General features: G+C 46.5%; 1 protein-coding gene across 6 annotated transcripts in view; it reads right to left on the reverse strand.

Annotated features, from left to right (window-relative positions):
• The window catches only part of FARP2 (FERM, ARH/RhoGEF and pleckstrin domain protein 2), a 73,249-nt gene that overhangs the window by 2,188 nt on the left and 49,876 nt on the right, over positions 1–21,185 (reverse strand). For 2 of the 6 annotated variants that reach the window (XM_068201216.1, XM_068201218.1), the window contains exons 14-26: positions 19,557–19,729; positions 14,789–14,878; positions 13,322–13,455; positions 12,360–12,441; positions 10,285–10,522; positions 9,337–9,467; positions 8,503–8,571; positions 8,032–8,121; positions 7,281–7,363; positions 5,109–5,227; positions 4,180–4,343; positions 1,487–1,594; positions 561–712 (exon numbers count right to left, since the gene is read on the reverse strand). In XM_068201216.1, the coding sequence (XP_068057317.1) occupies positions 561–712; positions 1,487–1,594; positions 4,180–4,343; positions 5,109–5,227; positions 7,281–7,363; positions 8,032–8,121; positions 8,503–8,571; positions 9,337–9,467; positions 10,285–10,522; positions 12,360–12,441; positions 13,322–13,455; positions 14,789–14,878; positions 19,557–19,729 (1,633 nt within the window). Of the gene's footprint in view, positions 1–560; positions 713–1,486; positions 1,595–2,159; positions 2,300–4,179; positions 4,344–5,108; positions 5,228–7,280; positions 7,364–8,031; positions 8,122–8,502; positions 8,572–9,336; positions 9,468–10,284; positions 10,523–12,359; positions 12,442–13,321; positions 13,456–14,788; positions 14,879–19,556; positions 19,730–21,185 lie in introns of those variants that run through there. The other 4 variants (XR_011002743.1, XR_011002742.1, XM_068201220.1 and 1 more) reach the window with 4 other exon arrangements.

The following is a 21,185-nucleotide window of genomic DNA, read 5'->3' on the forward strand; positions in this document are numbered from 1 at the left end:
GCAAGGGTTCTCAAGACAGCAGCAAAGTTTTGTACGTGGTGCATTTCACACAGTTTGGACCCTCTGTGGAAGCCCCTAAGAGCAATCAATTGTAATTATAGAGGATAACAAGAAAATGTAATTACAGAGAAACCAGATAAATGAAAGGGAGCCCTGCACTTGTTGCTCTCAGCCTCATGTTGTAACTTCTGCTCCCAGAGATGGAAGATAAAAACCAAAAAACTCTTTACAGAACCTGGAAATCTGACTCCCAAAGAGCTGGAGGAGCTGAGCACCCCACAGCCCTTCCCCTCCTACATTCCTCCCTGGCTCCAAGGAAGCCCCAGACTCCTGGCACAAAGCACAGCTCAAAGTTCCAGGTGAGCTCATAGCTCTACACACAGAGAGGGTTCTGTCAGAGGAGGGATCTCCAAATATCATTGGTGGGGAGAAGGGAATGTTATTCCTGAGAATGCACTGGAAGATCACTCAGGCTAGGAGGAAAGATGGGATGGGATGGAAGGACCAACCACTGAGTTAAGAGCAGGTTATAAACCAACACAGAGAAAACAGAAAATTACCTCTCAAAGGTGTATTTGCTCTCAGCCCTGAAGAAATACACGTGGGACTTGAACTGCAGCTTGAAGACATGATCCTTCTGAATCCCATCCGTCTCCACAGGGCAGCTGACTGTGTAGCCAAGCAGGGGGAGGCTGGCCAGGGGATAATCATCCTGCAAGAGCCCAAGAGGCCAGCCCTGAGTGCCAGGCACCCCTGCCAGTCAGCCCGTGTACCACAGGGGAGGGCTGTGCACCCTTGGTCAGGGCACAACAGGAGAACTCTTCTGCAAGGCCACCAACTGCTTATAACTAAACCTTTCCCCAACTCCTTTCATTTTTTAATAGTTATTTGCTTCTGCTCCTCTGCCCAACGCTGCCTCCTGGGCTCCCTCCTCCTTCTCTGCACCCTTTCTATGGAACTTGAAGCACAGATCTGACAAAAAGGTGAAGTAACTCTCACAAAAGAAATGTGACCTCAAGGCAAGAAGCCAGAATAACCCAATTACTGGGTTAATGCAGTTTATTTGGTTAATAAGATGAAAAGATTGCACTGCACCATGGTTCATTATCAAGCAGGTGCTGGATGCACCGTGGGCAGAAAAATCCCTGGAGCCTGTCAGGCTGAGCTGAAGCCCAGCACAGAGAGAAGTGGGCAAAGAAGGCTCAAAGGCTGCTGTGTCCCTCACAGTCCTCAGTCACTGCATGAGGAGACATTTCCCCCTCACCCACAGAAGGTCACTACCATCAGAAATTTAATTTAATTATGGAAATTTAATTCCACAAGAAGTGCCCACAGCCTTTCAGAGACCATCTTCATTATGAGCTACCTCCTCTTCCCCTTGTTACTCTCCTTCCAACAGCAGTGATTTGCCCCTGGAGCTGAAAGCCAAGGATTCCCAGGTCCCCCCAGCACCCTGACCATCACCCCCACCCCTACACCTGCCCACCTGGTGTGTCTTGTAGAAGAACAAGCAGAAGTTGGTGAAGACGACCCACAGTTTCTGCCAGCCATTGCTGTTCTTGAACTTCCTCAGCAAATACCCAGAGAGCTGGTTCTGGCACAAAGGAAAAGAGGACTGCCATGAAGTCACAGGCTGCAGCAGCCCAACGCTGCTCCTGCACTTCTCTCTGGTGTCAAAGGCCTCCCAGGTATGGTGACAGCCACCAGGGTCCCTCCCCTTCAGCCACCCTTTCTGACATGCAGAGAACCCACAGGGAACACACTGTGTGAGAAGGGAAGTAAAGCAGGAGAGGAAACAGAGGACTGCAGAGCTGGGAGATAAACAACACGTGGCAGCCACGCGAAGCAAAGCCGGCGTGGAAGGGGCTGCAGGGAGGGGAACACCACGGCCTTGGAGTCAGCCAGCAGGATAGGGAAACCTCTGGCATGGAATGACAGCACAGGAATTTTGTAATTTGAGAAAAAAACAGGATATGTGGCAGATTTACAGAGATAATTTTTGGAGGCATAAACAGGAGGAAATCCTGTCTTAACAAGGCAGTGGTACTCGTCTGCCTCTGAGGACGGGAATCCTCACGTGAGCAGTTAGGAAGCAGGACATTTTCCTGGGCATCCCATGGCTCCTCCCCACCAGCACAAAATGTGAGAGGCATCTTTACCTGGATCATGCACAAGTAATCAGACAGGGATAGGCTCTGGTTCCGGTACCAACAAACATGGGTGATTGTGTTGGGCCGTTGGGCCTGGCCCAGCAAATAGCGAGGAGGAAGCTCTGGAGAAACAGCAAGAGAGCAGAAAACTGAGCAGAGAAAGGGGGAGAGAAAGAGAAAAACAGAATGTTAGGGTGAGAGGAGTGATGCAAGATAGGTGGCTGTCAAAGGAAAATGGATTGTGAAAAAAATGACAGTGTTAGAACATGGAACAGATCAGAGTGAGAGCGAGTGCAAGAACTCACACATTCAATCCCTGAACCTGTAGCAGGGTGGGCTTGTTATCCATGCACAGAACTGTGAACTGGTGTCTTTCCCAAGGTGTCAGCAGGGAAAGACCTGTCCCCTCCAACAGAAACCACAACAGAAGCCAGCTCAAGTGGCCAGTGTCTGTACCTCAAGCCCAGGTCACATCTATAGCACTTCCCTTACCAAGCTGATCCACGCTGCCTCTCTACCAGAAAAACACAGGAGCTCCAGTGCCCAAATTTTTAACTCCATTTAAACAAGTGCCTCAAGAGCAGAGCAGGACAGGCAGGCACAGACACAGGCTGCAGCCCCCTGCCCCATTGCTTTTGTCAGGTTAGTGACCTCCTTTCTCTGTCCATGTTATTTAGGGTCCTTCCCACTTCTGGAAGCCTTCCAAGCATGCCAGCCTCCAGGCAGATGTCCTACCCTGCCAAACTGCTGCCAAAAGAAAACCACAGAGTTGGTGCAAGCAGTGTAAGGAGTGCTGAGCTGATCGGTCTCGAAATCTGCAGGATTCAATGCCCAAATGTGCCACCAGTGCTGCCTTGAACTGCGAGTAACAGCAAGACTGCAGGTACCAGTGGCTCACAGAATCCCAAAAAGGTTTGGGTTGGAAGGGAGCTTAGAGTTCATTTGGTACCAACCCCTGCCATGGGCAGGGACCCCTTCCACTAGACCAGGTTGCTCAGACTCCCATCCAACCTGGCCTTGAACACCTCCGTGGGCACATAATAAACATCTCTGCTCAGCACAAAATGATGCTGCCATGAAAAGACACTTGGCTGCTCAGTCCTGCCAGCGAGGGAAGGGCAGAGAATTCCAACTGAACTCTCTCTTAACTCTGGGTGCAGTACAGCAGCTAACCAGAGCTCAGTACAGCACAGTCAGTCTCTAAAGGAAAACATCATGGACAGGGAATCATTATAATCACAGAACCATTAAGGTTGGAAAAGACCTCCAAGATCATCAAGTCCAACCTTTGACCAAATTCCACTGAACAATGTGGCAAAGTGCCACATCCACACATTCTCTGAACATTTCTGGGGGTAGATAGTGACCCCACCACTGCCCTGGGTAGCCTGTTCCAGTGCTTAACCACTCTTTTTGTGAAGAAATTCTTCCTGATTCCCAACCTGAACCTCCACTGTGCAGCTTGAGGCCATTCCCTCTTGTCCTGTCCCTGTTCCCTGGGAGCAGAGCCCAACCCCCACCTGGCTGTCCCCTCCTGTCAGGAGTTGTGCAGAGTCAGAAGGTCCCCCCTGAGCCTCCTTTTCTCCAGGCTGAGCCCTCCCAGCTGCTCCTGGCGCTCCAGATCCTCCTCCAGCTCCACTGCCATTCTCTGGACATGCTCCAGCCCCTCAATGTCCTTCTTGTCACGAGGGGCCCAAAACTGACCCCAGGATTTGAGGTGCACCAGCAGTGCCCAGCACAGGGAATGCTCAGTCCTCCTGCAAGCAGGGTAAAACCCAAAGGAGCAATTCAGTGCCAGCATATCCTGGCTTTCCTTTAAGCCTTCCCTGCTTTGGTCCCGCTGCCGAAGCGAAGCCCTGCTGCACGGAGAGCGCGAGTGCGGACACACAGACAGCCACAGAGAGGACAGCATGCAGAGGTGGTGGGTGGCCCACGCTCTCCCTGGACACAGAACCTCTGCCAAGGCCGAGTGGGAGATGGAGGCCAGGGCAGGAGGGACAGAGCGGGGCCAGCGCAGCGCCCGCGGTACCTCGACGGCCGCGCTGTGGTCGGCCATGGAGACGCTGGTGTTGCGGTACCAGCACACGTGCATGGTGGTGTTGGCACGGTGGTGGCTCTGCCTGTCCAAGGAGCTACGGGAGGAGTGAATGTCATCTTCGGACTCCTGTTCTACAGAGACCTCATCAGAGGATCCTGGGGGAGGAGAATTGGGTAGTGGTTTAAGAAAACCGTGCAATACAAAAAGCAAGAGAAGCTGGGATTCCTGAGAAAGGCGGTTTTCTCCTGCCACGGTCCAGTTTTAAGTATGTCAAGCTGAGCTGGTTACGCAGCTCCTATGACCACTCTGAGCACATCAGCCTGGGTTTCATAACTCAGTTCTGCCTGGGGCAGCTGACTCACAGGATCTCAGGATGGTCTGGGTTGGAAGGGACCTTAAAGCTCATCATTCCAACCCCCTGCCATGGGCAGGGACACCTTCCACTAGAATAAAATCACAGAGTGGTTTGAGTCAGTGCTGTGTCCAACAAGCAAAAATGACCACACTTCATCTTGAGTCAAGGAACAGAACAGAGGCCTCCAAGAAAAATTGCTTCAGCACAGCCGTAACACCACCAGACAAGCACAGGAGTACTGGGCTGTAAAAGTGACCTCCAGAGACACTGCATTTTGGACAGAAAAAACTCACCACACAGTAAAATTGAGAAAAATCTATGTAAAGGGTGACTAAGAGACCTTATAAAATTAACAACTCTACAATGGGAGCATCTCTGCTGCATTTAAAGCTACCTTGAACATCAGTCTAGGAAAACAAGCATATCTCTTTTGATTAAAACCAAAGCCCAATTAATTCTCCATTATCATATGAATTCTAAAAACATGTCATTTATGTCATCAAAAGGAAAAGCAGAAAGGACAGGACAGCTGCTGCTTTTCAGGGAGGCAGGGAACACCACTTACTGTTGGAGCGGTTGCACACGGAGTTTTCCAGAAGCATCTCGGATTTCTCCGTAGATTTCTTGGCCATTTCAATTGCCACATTCAGGTCTTCCATCCACTTGCCCATCTCCAGGCGGGTGCTGCAAGGGAAGCAGTGGCAATGGGGATCTGCCAGCCCAGAACTGTGCCTGTGTGCTGAAGGCACAGGTCACTGCCCAAAACAAGGGACAGTGTCCTTCCATTAGATAAATAAAACCAAAATTAGAATTCCTCCAAAGCAGGAGCTTTCCAGAGAGGAAACTGACCTCAAAGAGCCTCCACCTCTATAGTCAAGCCTTGAAACAAGACTAAACTAACAAACACTTGGACTTTAAAGCAAATAAAATGAACAGACAGCTGGCAGGGGTCAGGAGAGGAATTCTGGAGATGGGGCATATGAGCCATGATTTTTTTGAAGGATAAATGGCAGCATGAAGCACAGCCCATCTTCTAAAGGGCATCTGGGGTGTACCTGGCATCTCAAGCAAGTAAAACCCAGAGCACAGGAAAAGTCCTTCCCCCCTCCCAGGATCCACTACAAGGTGAGACCTTCACAGCCCTTCAAGGTGTATCTGTATCCACAGGGATGCAACAGTGGAAGGTTTGGCCTTAGACACAGCCACAACATTTCTTTTTTTTGGTAACCACCTCTTTTTTTTTTTTTTTTGAAAGTTTTTCATTTAGACTGAAAATTCCACACGTGGTCTAAGCCTAGCAGCAATTTTTATTTTTGACAGATAACCTTTGAGCTATTTTAAAGTCATGACAAGGTAAAAATTCTATTTATTTTTCTAAATTTAGGAAGCTTTCAAGCACCTTATCACTCACAGCTGCTGAGAAATGGTTGATCTTAAAAAAAAATTGCATTCTCAGGTGTTAAGACTGGAATTTTAAAAAATACATCTGCATACCAAACATATTGGCTCCTGTGCCACTACACACCTGATTTATAAATACACTAGTGGCTATTTTTCAAGAACAAGTCATCAAGCAGTAAAAACCCTATGATTTAAGGTTGAGATTTAGTGCTCCCACCCCGCATTGTTGGCATTCCTGATTCCAGCTGGGTTTTCACAGCAGACTTGCAGAAAGACAAAAACTCCTAAAGCTGATCCTGACACCAGGTGTAGGAGCCATCCTAATTACAAAAAGATACCAAACTCAGTGCACAGGGATAATTTAGGCTGAAAAAGGATTTTTTTATTTCCAAGTCAGCCTTTAATTCTTCCATGAGATTCTGCAGGAACTCTCCCCTCCTCACAGCAATCAGTATGTTCTGAATTTTAATTCTTTTGAGTCTCTGAAATATTTGTATGTTTAGATTTTGTCCCCTGAAGTGGTTTGAAGGATGACACTGGCAACTCCCAAATAAACAAACACAATGGCAAACTTATTGCTGCTGTTTGTGTTTTGGTCAGACAGAAACACAGAATCACAGGATGGTTTGGGTGGGAAGGGACCTTAAAGCCCACCTCATCCCACTCCATGAGGGCAGGGACACCTTCCACTATCCCAGGGTGCTCCAAGTCCTGTCCAGCCTGGCCTTGGACACTTCCAGGGATCCAGGGGCAGCCACAGCTTCCCTGGACAACTGTGCCAGGGCCTCAGCACCTTCACAGGTAAGAATTCCTTCCCAATATCCCATCTAACCCTGCCCTCTGGCAGTGGGAAGCCATTCCCCCTTGTCCTGTCCCTACAAGCCCCTGTCCAAAGTCTTTTTCCATCTTCCTTGTCAGCTCCTTCAGGCACTGGAAGGCCACAATTTGGTCATCCCAGAGCTTCTCTTCTCCAGGTGAACAATCCCAGCTCTCCCAGCAGAGCTGCTCCATCCCTCTGATCATCCTCTGGACTCTCTCCAGCAGCTCCAGCTCCTTCCTGTGCCGGGCCCATGGCTGGGGCAGCTCTGCAGGTGGGGTCTCACCTGAGCAGGGCAGAGGGACAGAATCCCAATCCCCTTCCTGCTGCCCATGCTGGGGATCAGCCCAGGATAAACTACTGCTTCCCAAAATTCAACACTGAAAAAAGAGCTGTGAAGAGTCCTGGGCTTATTTTGAAGTCCAGAGGATGCAGGAAACACCCCTCTGGCTCTGCACCACTTGAGCAGCAACTTTCTGGAGAAGGAATCCATCAAAGCAACAGGAAAACTAGGATTACCTGGCTGCCACCACTATGGTTTTCTGTGCAGAATAGATTGTGAAGCAGTGTGGGACAGACCATTCATTCTCACTCTCCTCCACCTGCAGGAAAAGAAAAGATTTTTCTCATCAGTGCTCAGTCACCAGTAAACACTAAAACTGCCCTGTGCTGGCTGGGACTGGAGTCAAAAAGGATTCCAACCCGGCTGCAGGAAGTGCAGAACAGCAACTCTTTGATGAATACCACCTACTTTCAAGTCTATTTTGGCTCTATATGAAAATCTATGGTGTGTTTCTACTGCAGGGGTACAGCACCACTTCCAGCAGGACAAGGAAAGGAAGGGGTTGGAGCAGATTTGGCTCATTACTCACCGGGGGGTCGAGCACTATCAGCTGCAAACCAAAGACAGAAAGAACAATCCTGTTAGAAAAGGTGTGGGGAGGCAGAAGGATTCATTACACGCCCAGGTGTGTGTAGGGGAACAAAACACCAGGATAAATAAATCCCTATTTCCAGATCAGCCTCTCACAGCAGAGTGAAAATGAATGGGCAACAGGCTGTGCTCCAGCTGTTCTGCTAATGTGGAAGGAACAGACTCATCACCTGCAGATAAAGAAAGCTCTGTTTGACACACATCAAGGTCCAATTGCTGCTGAGACCTGCCTTGGAGCAGTTTGTGGCTTTGATCCTTGCGCCCTGAAGGAATTCTTCAGCCTGCCTTAGGCAAAGCCATTTCCTTAACCCTGTGGTGCAACATGGAACCACTTACCAACATGCCGTGCAGAGAGAGGTGTCCGTGGATTTTGAACTGATTTGTCCCTGTGACCCCTTTGCTTGTGTACAGTAACATATCTGAGAACTGGAAAGGCAGGAAGAGAACAATCAGTGTTCTGAAAGCAGCAGGCAGGGCCAAGGATTTTTTGACATCTTAAAAATTTGTTGTTTAAAGGCCATTGCAGATGCACGAAAAATGGCATGAAAAATGCCATTTCTCAGTTTGGCCAACTACCCTTCCAACCTCTATTTTGTTTACTTATAAAAGAGGAAATTAAGTTTTTAAATTCTGTTAAAACTCTGTGCCATTAAGGAACCAAGTTGACCAGAGAGTAGTGCCACAGCCACGCCCTCTAAAACATTGCACAGAGTGAGTTTTCAGTCTCAGGTGCTGATTTTAAGCACAAGCACGAGAAAACACACTACCCCAACAACTTCATTTATAAAAGTCAGGAGCAACACCCACCAGAAAGAACATCCGCTGCTGTAAGCCTTTCTTAGTGAGCTTGTACAAGCAACCTTCCCGGATAAACTCCTGCAGTGGAGAAGAAAAAGTTCAACAATGTTTGATCTTTCCTGACTTGAGGGAATTTTATTTTCATCCCAGAGTACACAGATGTTGATTGGTGTTCAGCAATGACCACTAACAGATTTCTAGAGGCCTGATGACACTTTCCTTCCTTTTTTGTGACATGAATCAGCTCCTTGCTGCAGCCAGCATTTAAATCAGTGAAGGAAGAGAAGGGAAAGGAGCAGAATTCCTGTTGGACACCAGCAGTTCACCTATCACACTTACATCCCACTGCAGTGACTGCCATAGCATCCCCAAAGCACACGCAATGCTCCTGTATTTATGCCCAGTACATCTATCAAAACCAAAGAAACAGAACAGCAGGCAGGAACTGCACAAACTCCTGTAATACACAGGCACCCACACCGGTTCAGCCCAGTGCTGTGGCTCTCATCATCCCTGTGCTCCCTGAGTTTGCACCAGGCAGACACAAGCAGAGCTGGGAGTGCATTTCCAGAAGGACACACCAGTTCCCACTCACACCCAGTATCTGTACTGGAAACACAAAACTGCAGCCAGAGTTTAAGCAGAATCTTTTCTGATCTATTCCTCAGAATCTCATCAAGGTGATGACCCCATCATCCATGGCATTCACTAAGAGACAGTTACATGAAACCTTCACAGTTGTCCCATAGACCAGAGGGGCAGTGATGGCAAATCCACGCTCCAAAGGCACTTCCTTGGAAATAAAACCAACAAAGGCTCTAAAAACTAAGCAGAGGCACTTACCCTGCCAGGTGCTGTGAGATTGTCTATCCCAATCAGGTCGTGCTGCAGCTCTGTAAGCTTCTGGAAGTTTTCCAGGCGGATGAGGCTGTGCTGCAGCTCTGAGGTCATTTCTGTGACTTCCTTCAGGGCACCTGTGTGGAGAACAGCACCAATGGGACCAGAGCAGAGCAACCCAGGCCACTCATTTCACCCCTGGAAAACTGAATCTGAAATTTGGATCTGAAATTCACAGCAAATTTTAGAACAGAATGGTTCGTATGGAAGGGGCCTACGATGATCATCCAGTCCAAATGCCAATTTAAGTGTATTTTAGAAAAGGGTAAAAAGAGCAAGCAACTTGATAGCATTTCCTATGCTTCTGGAGATCATTGTGTATCTGAGATTTTGCTTAAACAAAAAGTATTTACAATGCAGCTGAAAGTAAATGAAAAGAATCAAACCAAACTATTTCTGCCAAAGATTACTTTGTCAGTACTGGAATTTACTACACAAGCTTCTGATGCTGCAAAACAAACATTTTCTGGTCACATTTTTACATATAAATGACAAAAAGTTTGTAAAAAAACCTCCTCTTTTTTTTCCCTGCTAGGAGACAAGAAAAGGACTCATTTTCCAGCTTTGGTTGAAGCACTGAGATCCATCATGAGAAAACCACTTCCTGGAATGCCAGGAAAAAGAAGCATTTACATTGAATTTGTGGACATAATTGAAAATAAGCAAACCCAAGTGTTCAAGGCCAGGTTGGACGGTGTTCTGAGCGTCGTGGTCTAGTAAAATTATCCCTGTCCATAATGGAAGGGGAATGAGATGAGTTTTAAGGTCCCTTTCAACCCAAATCATTCTGAGATTCTATGAGGGCATAATTCTTGTCTTCCCAGGGCACAGGCAGAGTTTTGGATGTCCATGGGGAGGGTGTTGCCAGCAGGACACGGCTGGGTGCTCACTCACTCCGGCAGTCGGCGAAGTCCCGGTGATCCGCTGTGTAGTGCTTGCACAGCCTCCCCAGGATCAGCTTGTAGTGCATCAGTCTCTGGATGGGTTTGAGCAGAAAGGTGTTGAGGGGCAGGTAGCAAACCTTCTGCAGCTCAAACTCCTTATAAACCATCTCCAGCTTCTTCAGGCGTTTGGTTGCTTTCTCCAGTTCCGTCAGGACCTCGTCGTGTTTCTGCAGGTAACTGGTGAACTCCTGTGGAATTGGACAAAAAGTTACTTGGATCAAAGGAGAACAGTCTTTCATCATTAAAGGAAGTGGCAGGAAGCTCCTAGTCAAGGTCAAAATAGGTGTTTGTGTGGCATTGTGCCTGTGCCTGCTGGGAATATCAAATGCTGGTGGTGGAAATAGCAGTCCCACACTCCTGCACTCCCACTCAAGCCACTGGTTTTAATTAAATAATTACTCCACTACTGCAGCACCAATGTAACTGTCCCACACAGGCACTCTGCTCCAAATAAAGTTGACTTCATTGCAGAAAAAAATATTCTGCCTTTAAAAAATATGTATATTTTTAAATTAAATAGCCTTGTGAATCAAGGTCTCAATAGGGGAGCTAAATAAATAATTTTTCTTTGTTTTCTGCTGAATAACCAACAGACACCTTTTCTCAAGGTAAATGTAGGTGCCTAAATAAGCAACAGTGATACAGAACCTTCCTGCAATTATTTTACCATGTTTTCTTTTTAAATTCTTTCTCAACAACAACTGTTTGCAAGTTACTTCAAGACTGACTGAAAAAGAAAATGTTTAGATGGGATATTGGAAAGAAATTCTTCCCTGTGAAGGATACCAGAATCTGATAGTTCATGGCTTAAACATTGTTAGGAACATTTGCCTGTTATGGCCAAACTGTATAAAGAAGCTAGAGCCACAGAAGCCCAGCCCTCCCTGAAGATGCCTGACTGGAACCTTGCACTGTGAGTTAAGATGCCTCGATAAGATAAAGGGAACACTATTATTCAATAATCATGGGTCTAGGGAGAAGTAAACAAGGCAGAGGGAAAAGAATGCATGCCCAAGAAAGCCAAACTCAGCAGAAAATCATTCCTGGCTTGCTTTGGGTGGGGGAGGCCACAGCCCAAGAGGCCAGGTCTGCATAGACCCCCACCCCCAGCCAAAGGGGAGAGGAGGAGAGTTTTGGGTGAGTGGTGAAACCTCCAGTCAGAGGCAGTGAACACCCTTACACCAACTGGATCAGTTGTAAAACCCCCCAGCCCCAGGAAGGCCACATCCATGGGACATGCACGTGGGAAGCAGCTGAAGGGGAGTCATAATCCATCACAGACCCCTCCAAGGTGCTCCCCGGACTTATTCCTGTGGCCTTGCACCACAGGACTGCATGGGATGCAAAGTGATTCAGTCTACTGCAACAGACTGTGTAAGAGTTATCCCCCCTGCAGGGGAGGTACCTGGGCATTCCACCTGGCCTGAGCACATATTTATCCTTTGGATTCCAGGTTTTGTGGGGGACCCACACCAGCAAGATGACCAGCTGGACAGGATCATCAGGACACTGGTGGGATGCACTGAGCAGTGATACTTTCTTTAATCTGTCTCTGTCCCTCTCTTTCTGTTCCCCCACCACTTTTCCATTTCTTTCTCTCCACCCCCCCCCTCTCTCTCTGTTATTTACTATTAAATAAAGCCCATACGATTGACTCTGGCACATGGTCTCACTTGCATTTCAATTTTTTTTTCCATTTCTATTAATTTTAAGAACCAGGCCATAAGAGGTGGTGAGGCCCTGGCACAGGTTGCCCAGAGAAGCTGGGGATGCCCCTGGATCCCTGGAAGTGTCCAAGGCCGGGCTGGACAGGGCTCGGAGCAGCCTGGTGAAGTGAGTGGAAGGTGACCCTGTCCATGGCAGGGGCTGGGATGAGATGGGCTTTAAGGCCATTTCTAACCCAAACCCTCCTGGGATTCTGGGATTAAGGGAAATATTAACCCTGAGCTCTGCTCCTTGACAAAACCAAACAAAACAGAACACCTCAATAATCCCCAAATTCCACATCTTGACTCCTGTGTCTACCTTCAGAGCGCGCATGTTCCTGAGCATGACATCTCCGATGCGCTGGAAATCGCCTTTTACGTGAGCATTGCTTCTGCCTTCCCTGGAACACAGGGAGGGACGAGAGAGGGGACATACATGGGGCATCAAGACATTTCTGTTTTCTCCCTCCATCTTCCCTTGTAATTCATGAAAATCTTTAGGCATTTGACATCCCTATTTCACTGTTCAGATTGAAAACTTGGTACATTAAATATAGATGCTGCACAAAACAGCAAACACAAAGACATGCTTAAAAAACTGAGAAAGGACTAGAAATGAACTTGTGCGAAAGTCTATTTGAGAGTTTTATGTTTCAGACCTCCGTGTAAATGTCATAACACGACCCCACCTGATTTTGTGAATTTATTTTTGTTCATACTTTATGTTGATCACCTCCTTTTGAAAGGGTGAGTATATACCGTATATATATATTATATACTGTAATATATAACATGTCAGGTCAGGAGAAAATAATACAAAGTTTAAAAGACTTAAAACATCATCTCTGAAATAAACTGCATTGCAAGAACCAAACTCCCACCTTCATCACAAAAATGTTGCCTAGATTTTCACCTGGAGATTCATTAACTGGAAGGTGTGGAAAAAACACATGCATCATCTTTTTGCTCTTGTGTTCCTTCTTTTTTCTAAGGCTTGAGAGACACTATCAGATCTTATCAACAACTGATGATCTTAAAGGTGTTTTCCAAGCTAAACGATTCTGTGATTAAAAAACCCTCAGTCTGGTGCACAAGTCATACAACTACAGGATATTATATACAAGGCAAAGCTTGGAAAATGGCCTTTGTGCAACGTAGTTTGTAATTTTTTCATAGCTTCAATTTCATAAAAGATTTCTCCTTGCTTCTATGATGTGGAAATACCAATTGTAGTCTGGTTTTGACGTGAGGATGTATAGAAAGGTCCCCCTGCTCACTTACCAGAGTGAGAGCCTTTGTTCAATCTCCTTCAGAAAGCCTCGGTGGAACTCATAGATGGGGTCTATGTTGGAGAAGAGCAGTGTCATCAGGCCCTCTGGCATGGCATTCTCCTTGATCACAGCACTGCGGAACCACTGCCAGAAACCCAGAAATTCTCATCAGTGTCTCTGCTTCAGAAATTCATTGTTAGTATGAAAATTCCTGCTCCTGCAGCGATGGGGGAGGAGAGAGTATGCACAGGGAAAAAGCAGGAAGGAAGAAGTAATATTTAGGGAAGACGTAATTTGTGAAAAATGAAACGATGGGATTTTTTTTCCTTGCCAAATATGAGGAAGATGAGGCCCACGGCTGGCTCTGGGCACAAGCTGGTTTCTGAATGCAATGATGGGATGGTTGGGGACAGCTGAGTGACAGTCAGTTACCCAGTGGCTGCCCCAGCTGCTGCCACTTCCACGCAGATAAAACTGCTCTCATAGGCCGGGAGCCCTGTGCCAGTCACTCAGCTGGAGACATCTCGTTGAGGTCACATTCCACACTTTAGCGCTTCCAGGTCCCCGCTTCTGGCAGGGACGGGGATATTACAAAAATCCTCTGAGATTTTTCTGAGGTGTTCCCCCTTCTTTTAGGAGAAGTGCTGGGAAGCCTGTAGGAGGAATTGGAGTGAGATGGTGCTCAATGAGCTTGCAGAGAACATCTCCACTGAGGCCACGCAGCGTTAAGGGACTCAAGCTTTTCTTTAATGAAATTAAAACAACAGCTTATAGAAAGGCAACAGTCTCAGTGCTCAAACATGGAGCTCGTGAACCAAAAAAGCTCTTTTAGAAGCACATGAACTAGAAATTCATGCTGCCCTCCAAACTGGGACTCACTTGTCTATTCTGAGTGAAAGGCGGAAGAAGAAACAGAAGCAACAAAACAAGAAGAAACAACTCTTCAAACCCCCATGGGTTCGATGCCCTTTGCAACTCTCATCTGCTCACAGATCCAAAGGCACAAGGCTCAAAGCTTTGCAAGGCTAAAAGCCTCCCAAGGAAAACCACAGAGAAGACAGCCAGTTTATAAGCAGAGCTGGCAGATATCACTGAAATTGAACGTTGTGCAGTTGCAACACAAAATCAGAGTTAGCCTGAAAACATATTACTAAAAATCATGTAATATTAACAAATTAGTCACTCTTCAAGGTAAGGGGCTCCTGCAAAATGTTTTCAGGCTTTCTTTGTTCACAGTTTTCAGATCAAAAGTTTGCCTAAGTCATCAGGATGACACAGGATGTAGCTGCTGGAGCAAGTGCTGGAAGTCCAGAGAAGGTATCTGACCTCCCACAGAAGGAGCTATGGAACAAGGAAGGGGACAGCTACTTGGCTCTTGGATTATGCTACATCACAAGAAAAAATTCCAAGATTTTCCAAACTAACAATCCCAAACCTGTCACAAAAAGGGAAAAGAAGTCAAGTCAAGCCCACTTACCACTGTAATAACCTCCAGGTCCTTTAAATAGGTGCGTTCTGTGGCAAGGATCTCCTTTGCTATGAAGTATGCCTTGTCGGTGGGGCAGCGCTGGAAGGACACACAGCCACCAGTAAGTACTGAAACACAAACCTCTATTCCCCACTGGGCATCAGCTCAAACCCCACATCTACTTCCCCTTGCTGTGTGCAGATGGAGCAGCTCATTACTAACAGGACATCTCTTTCTTCAGTATCACACTCCCAAATACTGATTTAAAATATTCTTTATATTGTTAGAGTATTAAAAAATAATGCCAATTATATGTCAACTAGCACAGAATCACAGATGGTTTAGGTTAGAGGGGACCTCAAAGCTTATATCATTCCAACCCCCTGCCATGGGCAGGGACACCTTCCACTACACCATGGTGCTCCAAGCTCTGTCCCACCTGGCCTTGGACACTTCCATTACATGAACTTCCACCTCAAATCAATGGAGCACTTTACAAAAATAGGGAAACACTTAATCCAAGATTTTAAACACTTCTCTAACCACCAAACACAGCCCAACAGATCTGCAAACAGTTCTTTTCCAAAACTGTTTATTTCCACTTACAGCTTTTACTCAAGCTACTAATTTGAAGACCATATTAATTAGCTAAGAAAAAAAGAAAATCAAACTGCAGCAGTTGTTGGCTGCACAATTGCTCTGGGCTGCTCTTTAAAGAGAAGACAGGATGGATACAGAAAAACAAAGGAATGAAATTGTGGCAAGAGATGATGTGCAGTTACAACACAAAATCAGTTAGTCTGAAAACATATATTACTAAAAATCATGTAAAATTAAGGAATTAGTCACTCTTCAAGGTAAGGGACTGCTTTGTCTCCTTAGCTCACTATGCTGTGCTGTAGTTCCGTGCCAAATGCCACTGAGTTATGCCAAAATTTGGTCTCCTCCATCTCTGCCCCTCCTGAGGGAAACACTGCTTTGAAAATTCTTTCATTTCCTTGTATGTTCTGAGTTAATAAAAATTCTCTTTATAGAGTCACTTTGAGATGCCTCCAGTGCTGTCAGCACAGCTACTGAGTGTCTCCCAGTCCTCCAGCTCAATGTTACCCATGGAGGAGACATTCTCCTGGTTGCTCAGTAACCCCTCTATTGAGTCCAGAGAATCCCAAGAGGTGTGTATCCTTAAATAATTAATTTTAAGACACTGTCTAGTCTCTTTTCAGGTTATTTTATGCTAGTTATTGTAGTTCCACGTGTCAGCCCACTCTCTGGAGGAAGCAGAGGACATACTCCTACTCACTCCATAGCCATCTCCTTAGCTTCAACCTACCTGTCTCAGGTACATGCTGTCAGGGAAAGTCCTCCCTGATCTTGGCTTTTTTCCTTGGGCTATTTACCTGACTGCAGCCTCATATACTGTGGAACCTCAGCGGGCAACCTTCATAAGCAGCCTCTTCCCAAAGGAAACATCATCATTTTTCTGGCCTCCCTGGAGCCTCAGGTGTCACAGTTTCACCACCTCACTTCCCAGCCTCAGCAGCTCCTTACATGACAGGAGAGTTTCTGCTGTCAGGGATGTTTTTACACAGCTCTGGGTACATGCCCTTCTGGACTATGTACAGGATCTTACTGCACTTCTTTGAAATCTTACAGAGCATGCAGGTGTGTGAAAACATGGGAGCATGACCTACACAGGCAGGTAGTGATGGGAGAACTTTTTTAAAACTAAAACCACACCATGGTCATAACCTGTCACTTCTCACAGCCTGCATGGATCATGTTTTTCTCTACCTCTGACACTTCTGCAGGTTTCTGCTTCACTCTCCAGCTGACTGTGTGCTAACCTGGGGCACAAGAGGGCTTTTATTTTTCCCAGGCATCTTCTCTTCCTTTTTCCCTCCCCAACACATCAGGCCTTTCTGTTTATTCTCAGAAGTTCTTTCTCTTTCCAAATTGCTCCCTGCTGGAATTTAGTGCCCTTAACTTGCTTTTTTTCAGTCTTGCACCAGTCCTAAGTGCATCCCTTGTGCTGTGTGCTGGCAGCAGCTGCTGGGCAGACCCTGCACCAGAGGAGTGGAAAGACTGTCACAGTGCACAGGGGCCCTGCCAAACACCTTCACTACTGCTCAGGCTCTGCAAGGAGAAAGAAAAACAGCTCATGCCTCAAAAGCCAAACCCAAAAACTCTCTGAGGTAGCAGTATCCTTCTAGAGTCCAAAGAAAATGTTTCTACAACCATAGCAGGCATCAATGCAAAGATCCCCACTTGGAAAAACTGGTGTTTCACCATATAATGCACAAACAATCCTACCTGGAAACCTTCAACACTCACCAGATGCAGCAACCCCAGCTTGTGGGGAGTGAAGAGTTCTACTCTGAACTGGTAGTGGCCAAAACTGTTTGACTTCTCGCTTCAAACACCAAGCTTCAGAAGTGTTAAAATAACTCTGAGTGGGGGAACTCCCCCAAAAAGCCCAGCTTCAATGCCCTTTTTTAAGTGGGTTGCTACAGCCAACCTCCATTAGAAAAGAAACAGGGAGAAATCTACCAGCGAGATGAAAGAAAAGCACAGTGATTTAAAAAGAAAAAAACCCCCAAAACGCGTGTTTCTCAAGGTATCAGTACTGGACCAGCAGCACCATGGCAGCAAAGAGCAGACAGCACACACATTGTGAGGGCTGGAGAGTTTGCAGGACATGCCCTGACTAACCAGGTGGAACTACAGCAGCATCACCTTCAAATCAGAGCTCTAGTCAGAGAGATATTGTAAGATTACATTTTTCTTGTACAACAAAACTGTAAAGCTCCTGTGAAATGCAACCAATTTCACACTGGTTTCCTATTGTGTCTGTTTCACTTAAAACAATGTCTCTGACTAGACACCAAAGCCTTGGAATACTCAGGAGTTGATCAAGCTTAAGATCAATACAGTAAAAAGAAGTTCCCTTCTAAGGAATCTCACTTTCATAAATTAGTTTCAGCCTGAATGAGAACACAAGCTGCCAAAACACCAGACCTTGCAGAATGTGGCAGAAAGGGTTGGGCTTCACGTTTAAGTCAGCTAACACAGTCTCTGCTCATTATTTCCAAGCTACAAGGATAAATGAGAGGAGTTATTTTTAAAATAACTATGGAAACTAACAGCAGAGTGATCAGCCAAAGCTATAAACTCCACCTCAAAAAGTCTAAATGAGACAGGGAAGCTGCCAGTTGGGTGGGATGTCTGCAGCTCAGCTCCCACTTACTGGTTAAACCTTCCTCTCTCTGGCAAGCACTTACATCACGTCCACACCATGGGTGTTTCTCAACAGCATCACAAAAGTGCCTGGAGGAGCCCAAGAATGTGGTAAAGACACCAAAGAGCAGGGGCCTGTGACCTTTTGCCTGAGGATGCTGATCCTGACAGAGGTAAGAAACCAGAACACTGGATGGGGCAAGCAGAAGAGCAGAAGCAAAAAGCACACAAAGTGGTTTCCTCCTCTTTGTGGCTGTATGGAAAACTGCAGATCCCAGTGTGGTCCATAAGGAGCTGAGTTTGGACAGTGAAGCCTTCCTTGCACTTTAATGGAAGGTCCTGGATCCTTCTCAAGCACCAGAGCCAACAAACCTCTCTGCAAGCAAGGCAAGGAGAGCAGAGAGTCTTTCAGAAAAATGGGCATGGAACTCTACTCTTAGGTGGACTTCTTTATCCTACTGGAAGAAATGCAGCAAATCCTGAGCTCTACATGGCAGTGAGGAAAACCCCACATCATGTGGGTGCGTCCCTGGTTAAAGCAACCAGTGCTCACTGGTAGGCAGAAAGAAAGAAGCCCAGGCACAGAGCAGCACCCAGACATAAGCACATCTTGAAGACCCAGAGCTGTTCCTGGTTTGAGACTCACTGCACCTGCAAGAGTCAGGGGCATTTCTGTCCCCCTCTTTCCAGAAAGTGAGACTCAAGCTTCTGCAAGGCCAGAGCACTGTCCACCTCTCTCCAGAGAAAAGGGTCAGCCATGGAGAGAACAACTTCAACAACACGGCCAGCTCTGCTAACCAAGCCCATGATGAAATGGATGTGAGAGAATTCACACTGAGCTCAGGTCCTCCACAGCTCAAGGGGAACACCACAGGACCCCTCTAAAGGTCCTGTTATGATCAGAAAGGATGACCTGGAGGAACAATGTATGGTGAGATGGACCAATGAGACCATGACAAGACTGCATGGGAAGGAAGGAACCCAGGAAACAAACTCCTTATACATTAGCAAATAAGGATCTCTGAGGATCATTGTGTCCACCTCCCCACTCCTTGCAAATCCACCTGAAAATAAACCATATGACTAGGGGCATCATCCAGATATTCCTTGATCTTTGTTAGGCTTGGTGTCGTGATCACTTCCCTAGGGAACCTGCTCCAGGGATCAGCCTCGGGGTGAAGAACCTTTGAAGAACCTTTCCCTAATATCCAACCTGAACTCGTTTCCTTGGTTATAAAAGGTGGATTCTGGGGTACAAAAGGTGGATTTTGAACACAGTTCCCTGACACACTGCTCCTGCTAAAACAGAGGGAGATGGTCCCAGTGGCCATGCCAAGAAGACACAAGAAGATGCCAGGAGGGCACCGGGGACTCCCAGTGCCATACATCCAACCAACCTTCAGCACTGGAGTTTTGCCACAGCCACCGCAGAATAAAACACAATCAGCATTCAGCACCCAGCAAGCACAGCTCCCACCTCCCACCTTCAACACCCAGCACAGCTCCCACATGGCACCATCGCTCCCCAGCTCTGTGCTCTTACCTTCCTTTTCATTTCGTCATCCTCTTCTATCCTGGCCCCGCCAGCATCGCTGAGGACAGGGCTCAGCAGAGGGGACGAGCCCTGAGTGACTGCATTCACCTGAAAGCCTGGGGTCAAGCCTAGGGGACTCTTCAGCACAAGGGAGGAGAGCTGGGCATGGTCCACAGGGAGGCCTGGGTGGGAAGACAACAAGAAAATGGAGTGGAAAAGGAGAGAAAATTATTTCAAAGATAGTGCAAATAAGGTGATTACCCACTGTTACAGCAAAACCAGCATTGCAATGTCATATTATTTTTAAAAAGGTAAAAGAAAAAGAGCAAATAGGCACACAAATTCAAAGACTTCAGTGTGTATCTCAAAGTAAAGGGAGTGTTTCCTGCATCTCAGAGGTTATAGGGCAGTGCAGCAAGGACAGACACAGTGACAACCATAGTAAAGGGAAGAATAAATTATTAAAATTCTATTAAACTTATTGTCAGGGAAAAAGTGCTGCTGAGTAGCAGCACAGTTCACAACACAGGGTTATACTGCAGGGACTGGAATACAGCTTTTAATTTTTGCTTTTCAATATAAGAGTTACTTTTCAACAGAGGGAAAAGCTAGGACAAATCATTCCATGACTTGCCACTCCAGAAGACAAAGTATGTTAGAAATACATTCAGAAATTAGGGCATCTCCAAAACTGATCCAAAGGGAAAGCAAAGCCTATTGCTATACAAAGAGGGAGCATGAAAAAAAATCCATTCCTCGCTTTTCTAAGTATAGAAACAGAATAATCTCAAGGAAAACAATTTGGTAGCACTGAGTATTAACTGGATGGACACAATCCACAGCTAAAGCTGTCAGAAGCAACAAGTACCACTTTGCTTGAGGTTATTAAACATACATTTGTAAAATTATTATTATTTTGTGGACCCTTTAGAGATTTCTGACACACCACAGTGAATTTAAGCCTCCTCTTTTCAGTATGTAGATCCCCCTGGGGGTGAAAATGACCATTCAGGATCAGCTTTTTTGGACCAAAGGCAGGTGACAGACACACTACACCCACAGAACTCCTCCTAATCTCACATACTATTTTTCTGATCTTCCCTGTGATAAACAAATGACTTTTCTCAGACCAGGCAACTAAACAGGTATCAGAAGTTAAACAACTACAACTTAAACACCCTCCCAAGCCTCCCCAGCAGGATTTGTTGTGTCACGAGTGCTAAACCACCCTCCCAAAGACAAATGGGGAAATCAACAGCCAACCCCAAACTGCCAAATCATCACTTCCCAGACTACTTCGAAATCATCACAAAATCTTACAATTTTAAAAAATCAGCCCTGACAGATACCGAGTATCTCCTCACACCGACATGGGTGCTGCAGGAGGAGTTGGGAGCTTTTGATTCCCAGCTGCTCAGGCTTGGAAAGCACACCCAGGGCGAGGCAGCCCCAGCCCGAAACTCCACATGGACAAAGGCAGGAAGCTAAACAGAGCTGCACTCGGTCACCTGGAAGAGATTCAGATCATCCAGGCTGCTGAGTTAACTATTTGTACACTAGTCCAGCACCAATTCTGCAGCAGATTTTTGCTTCTCCCTGAGCATTTTGTCCATTCTCCCCAGGAAAGCAACACTGAAA

This window comes from Anomalospiza imberbis, chromosome 10 (genome assembly GCF_031753505.1).
Source record: "Anomalospiza imberbis isolate Cuckoo-Finch-1a 21T00152 chromosome 10, ASM3175350v1, whole genome shotgun sequence".
NCBI lineage: Eukaryota > Metazoa > Chordata > Aves > Passeriformes > Viduidae > Anomalospiza > Anomalospiza imberbis.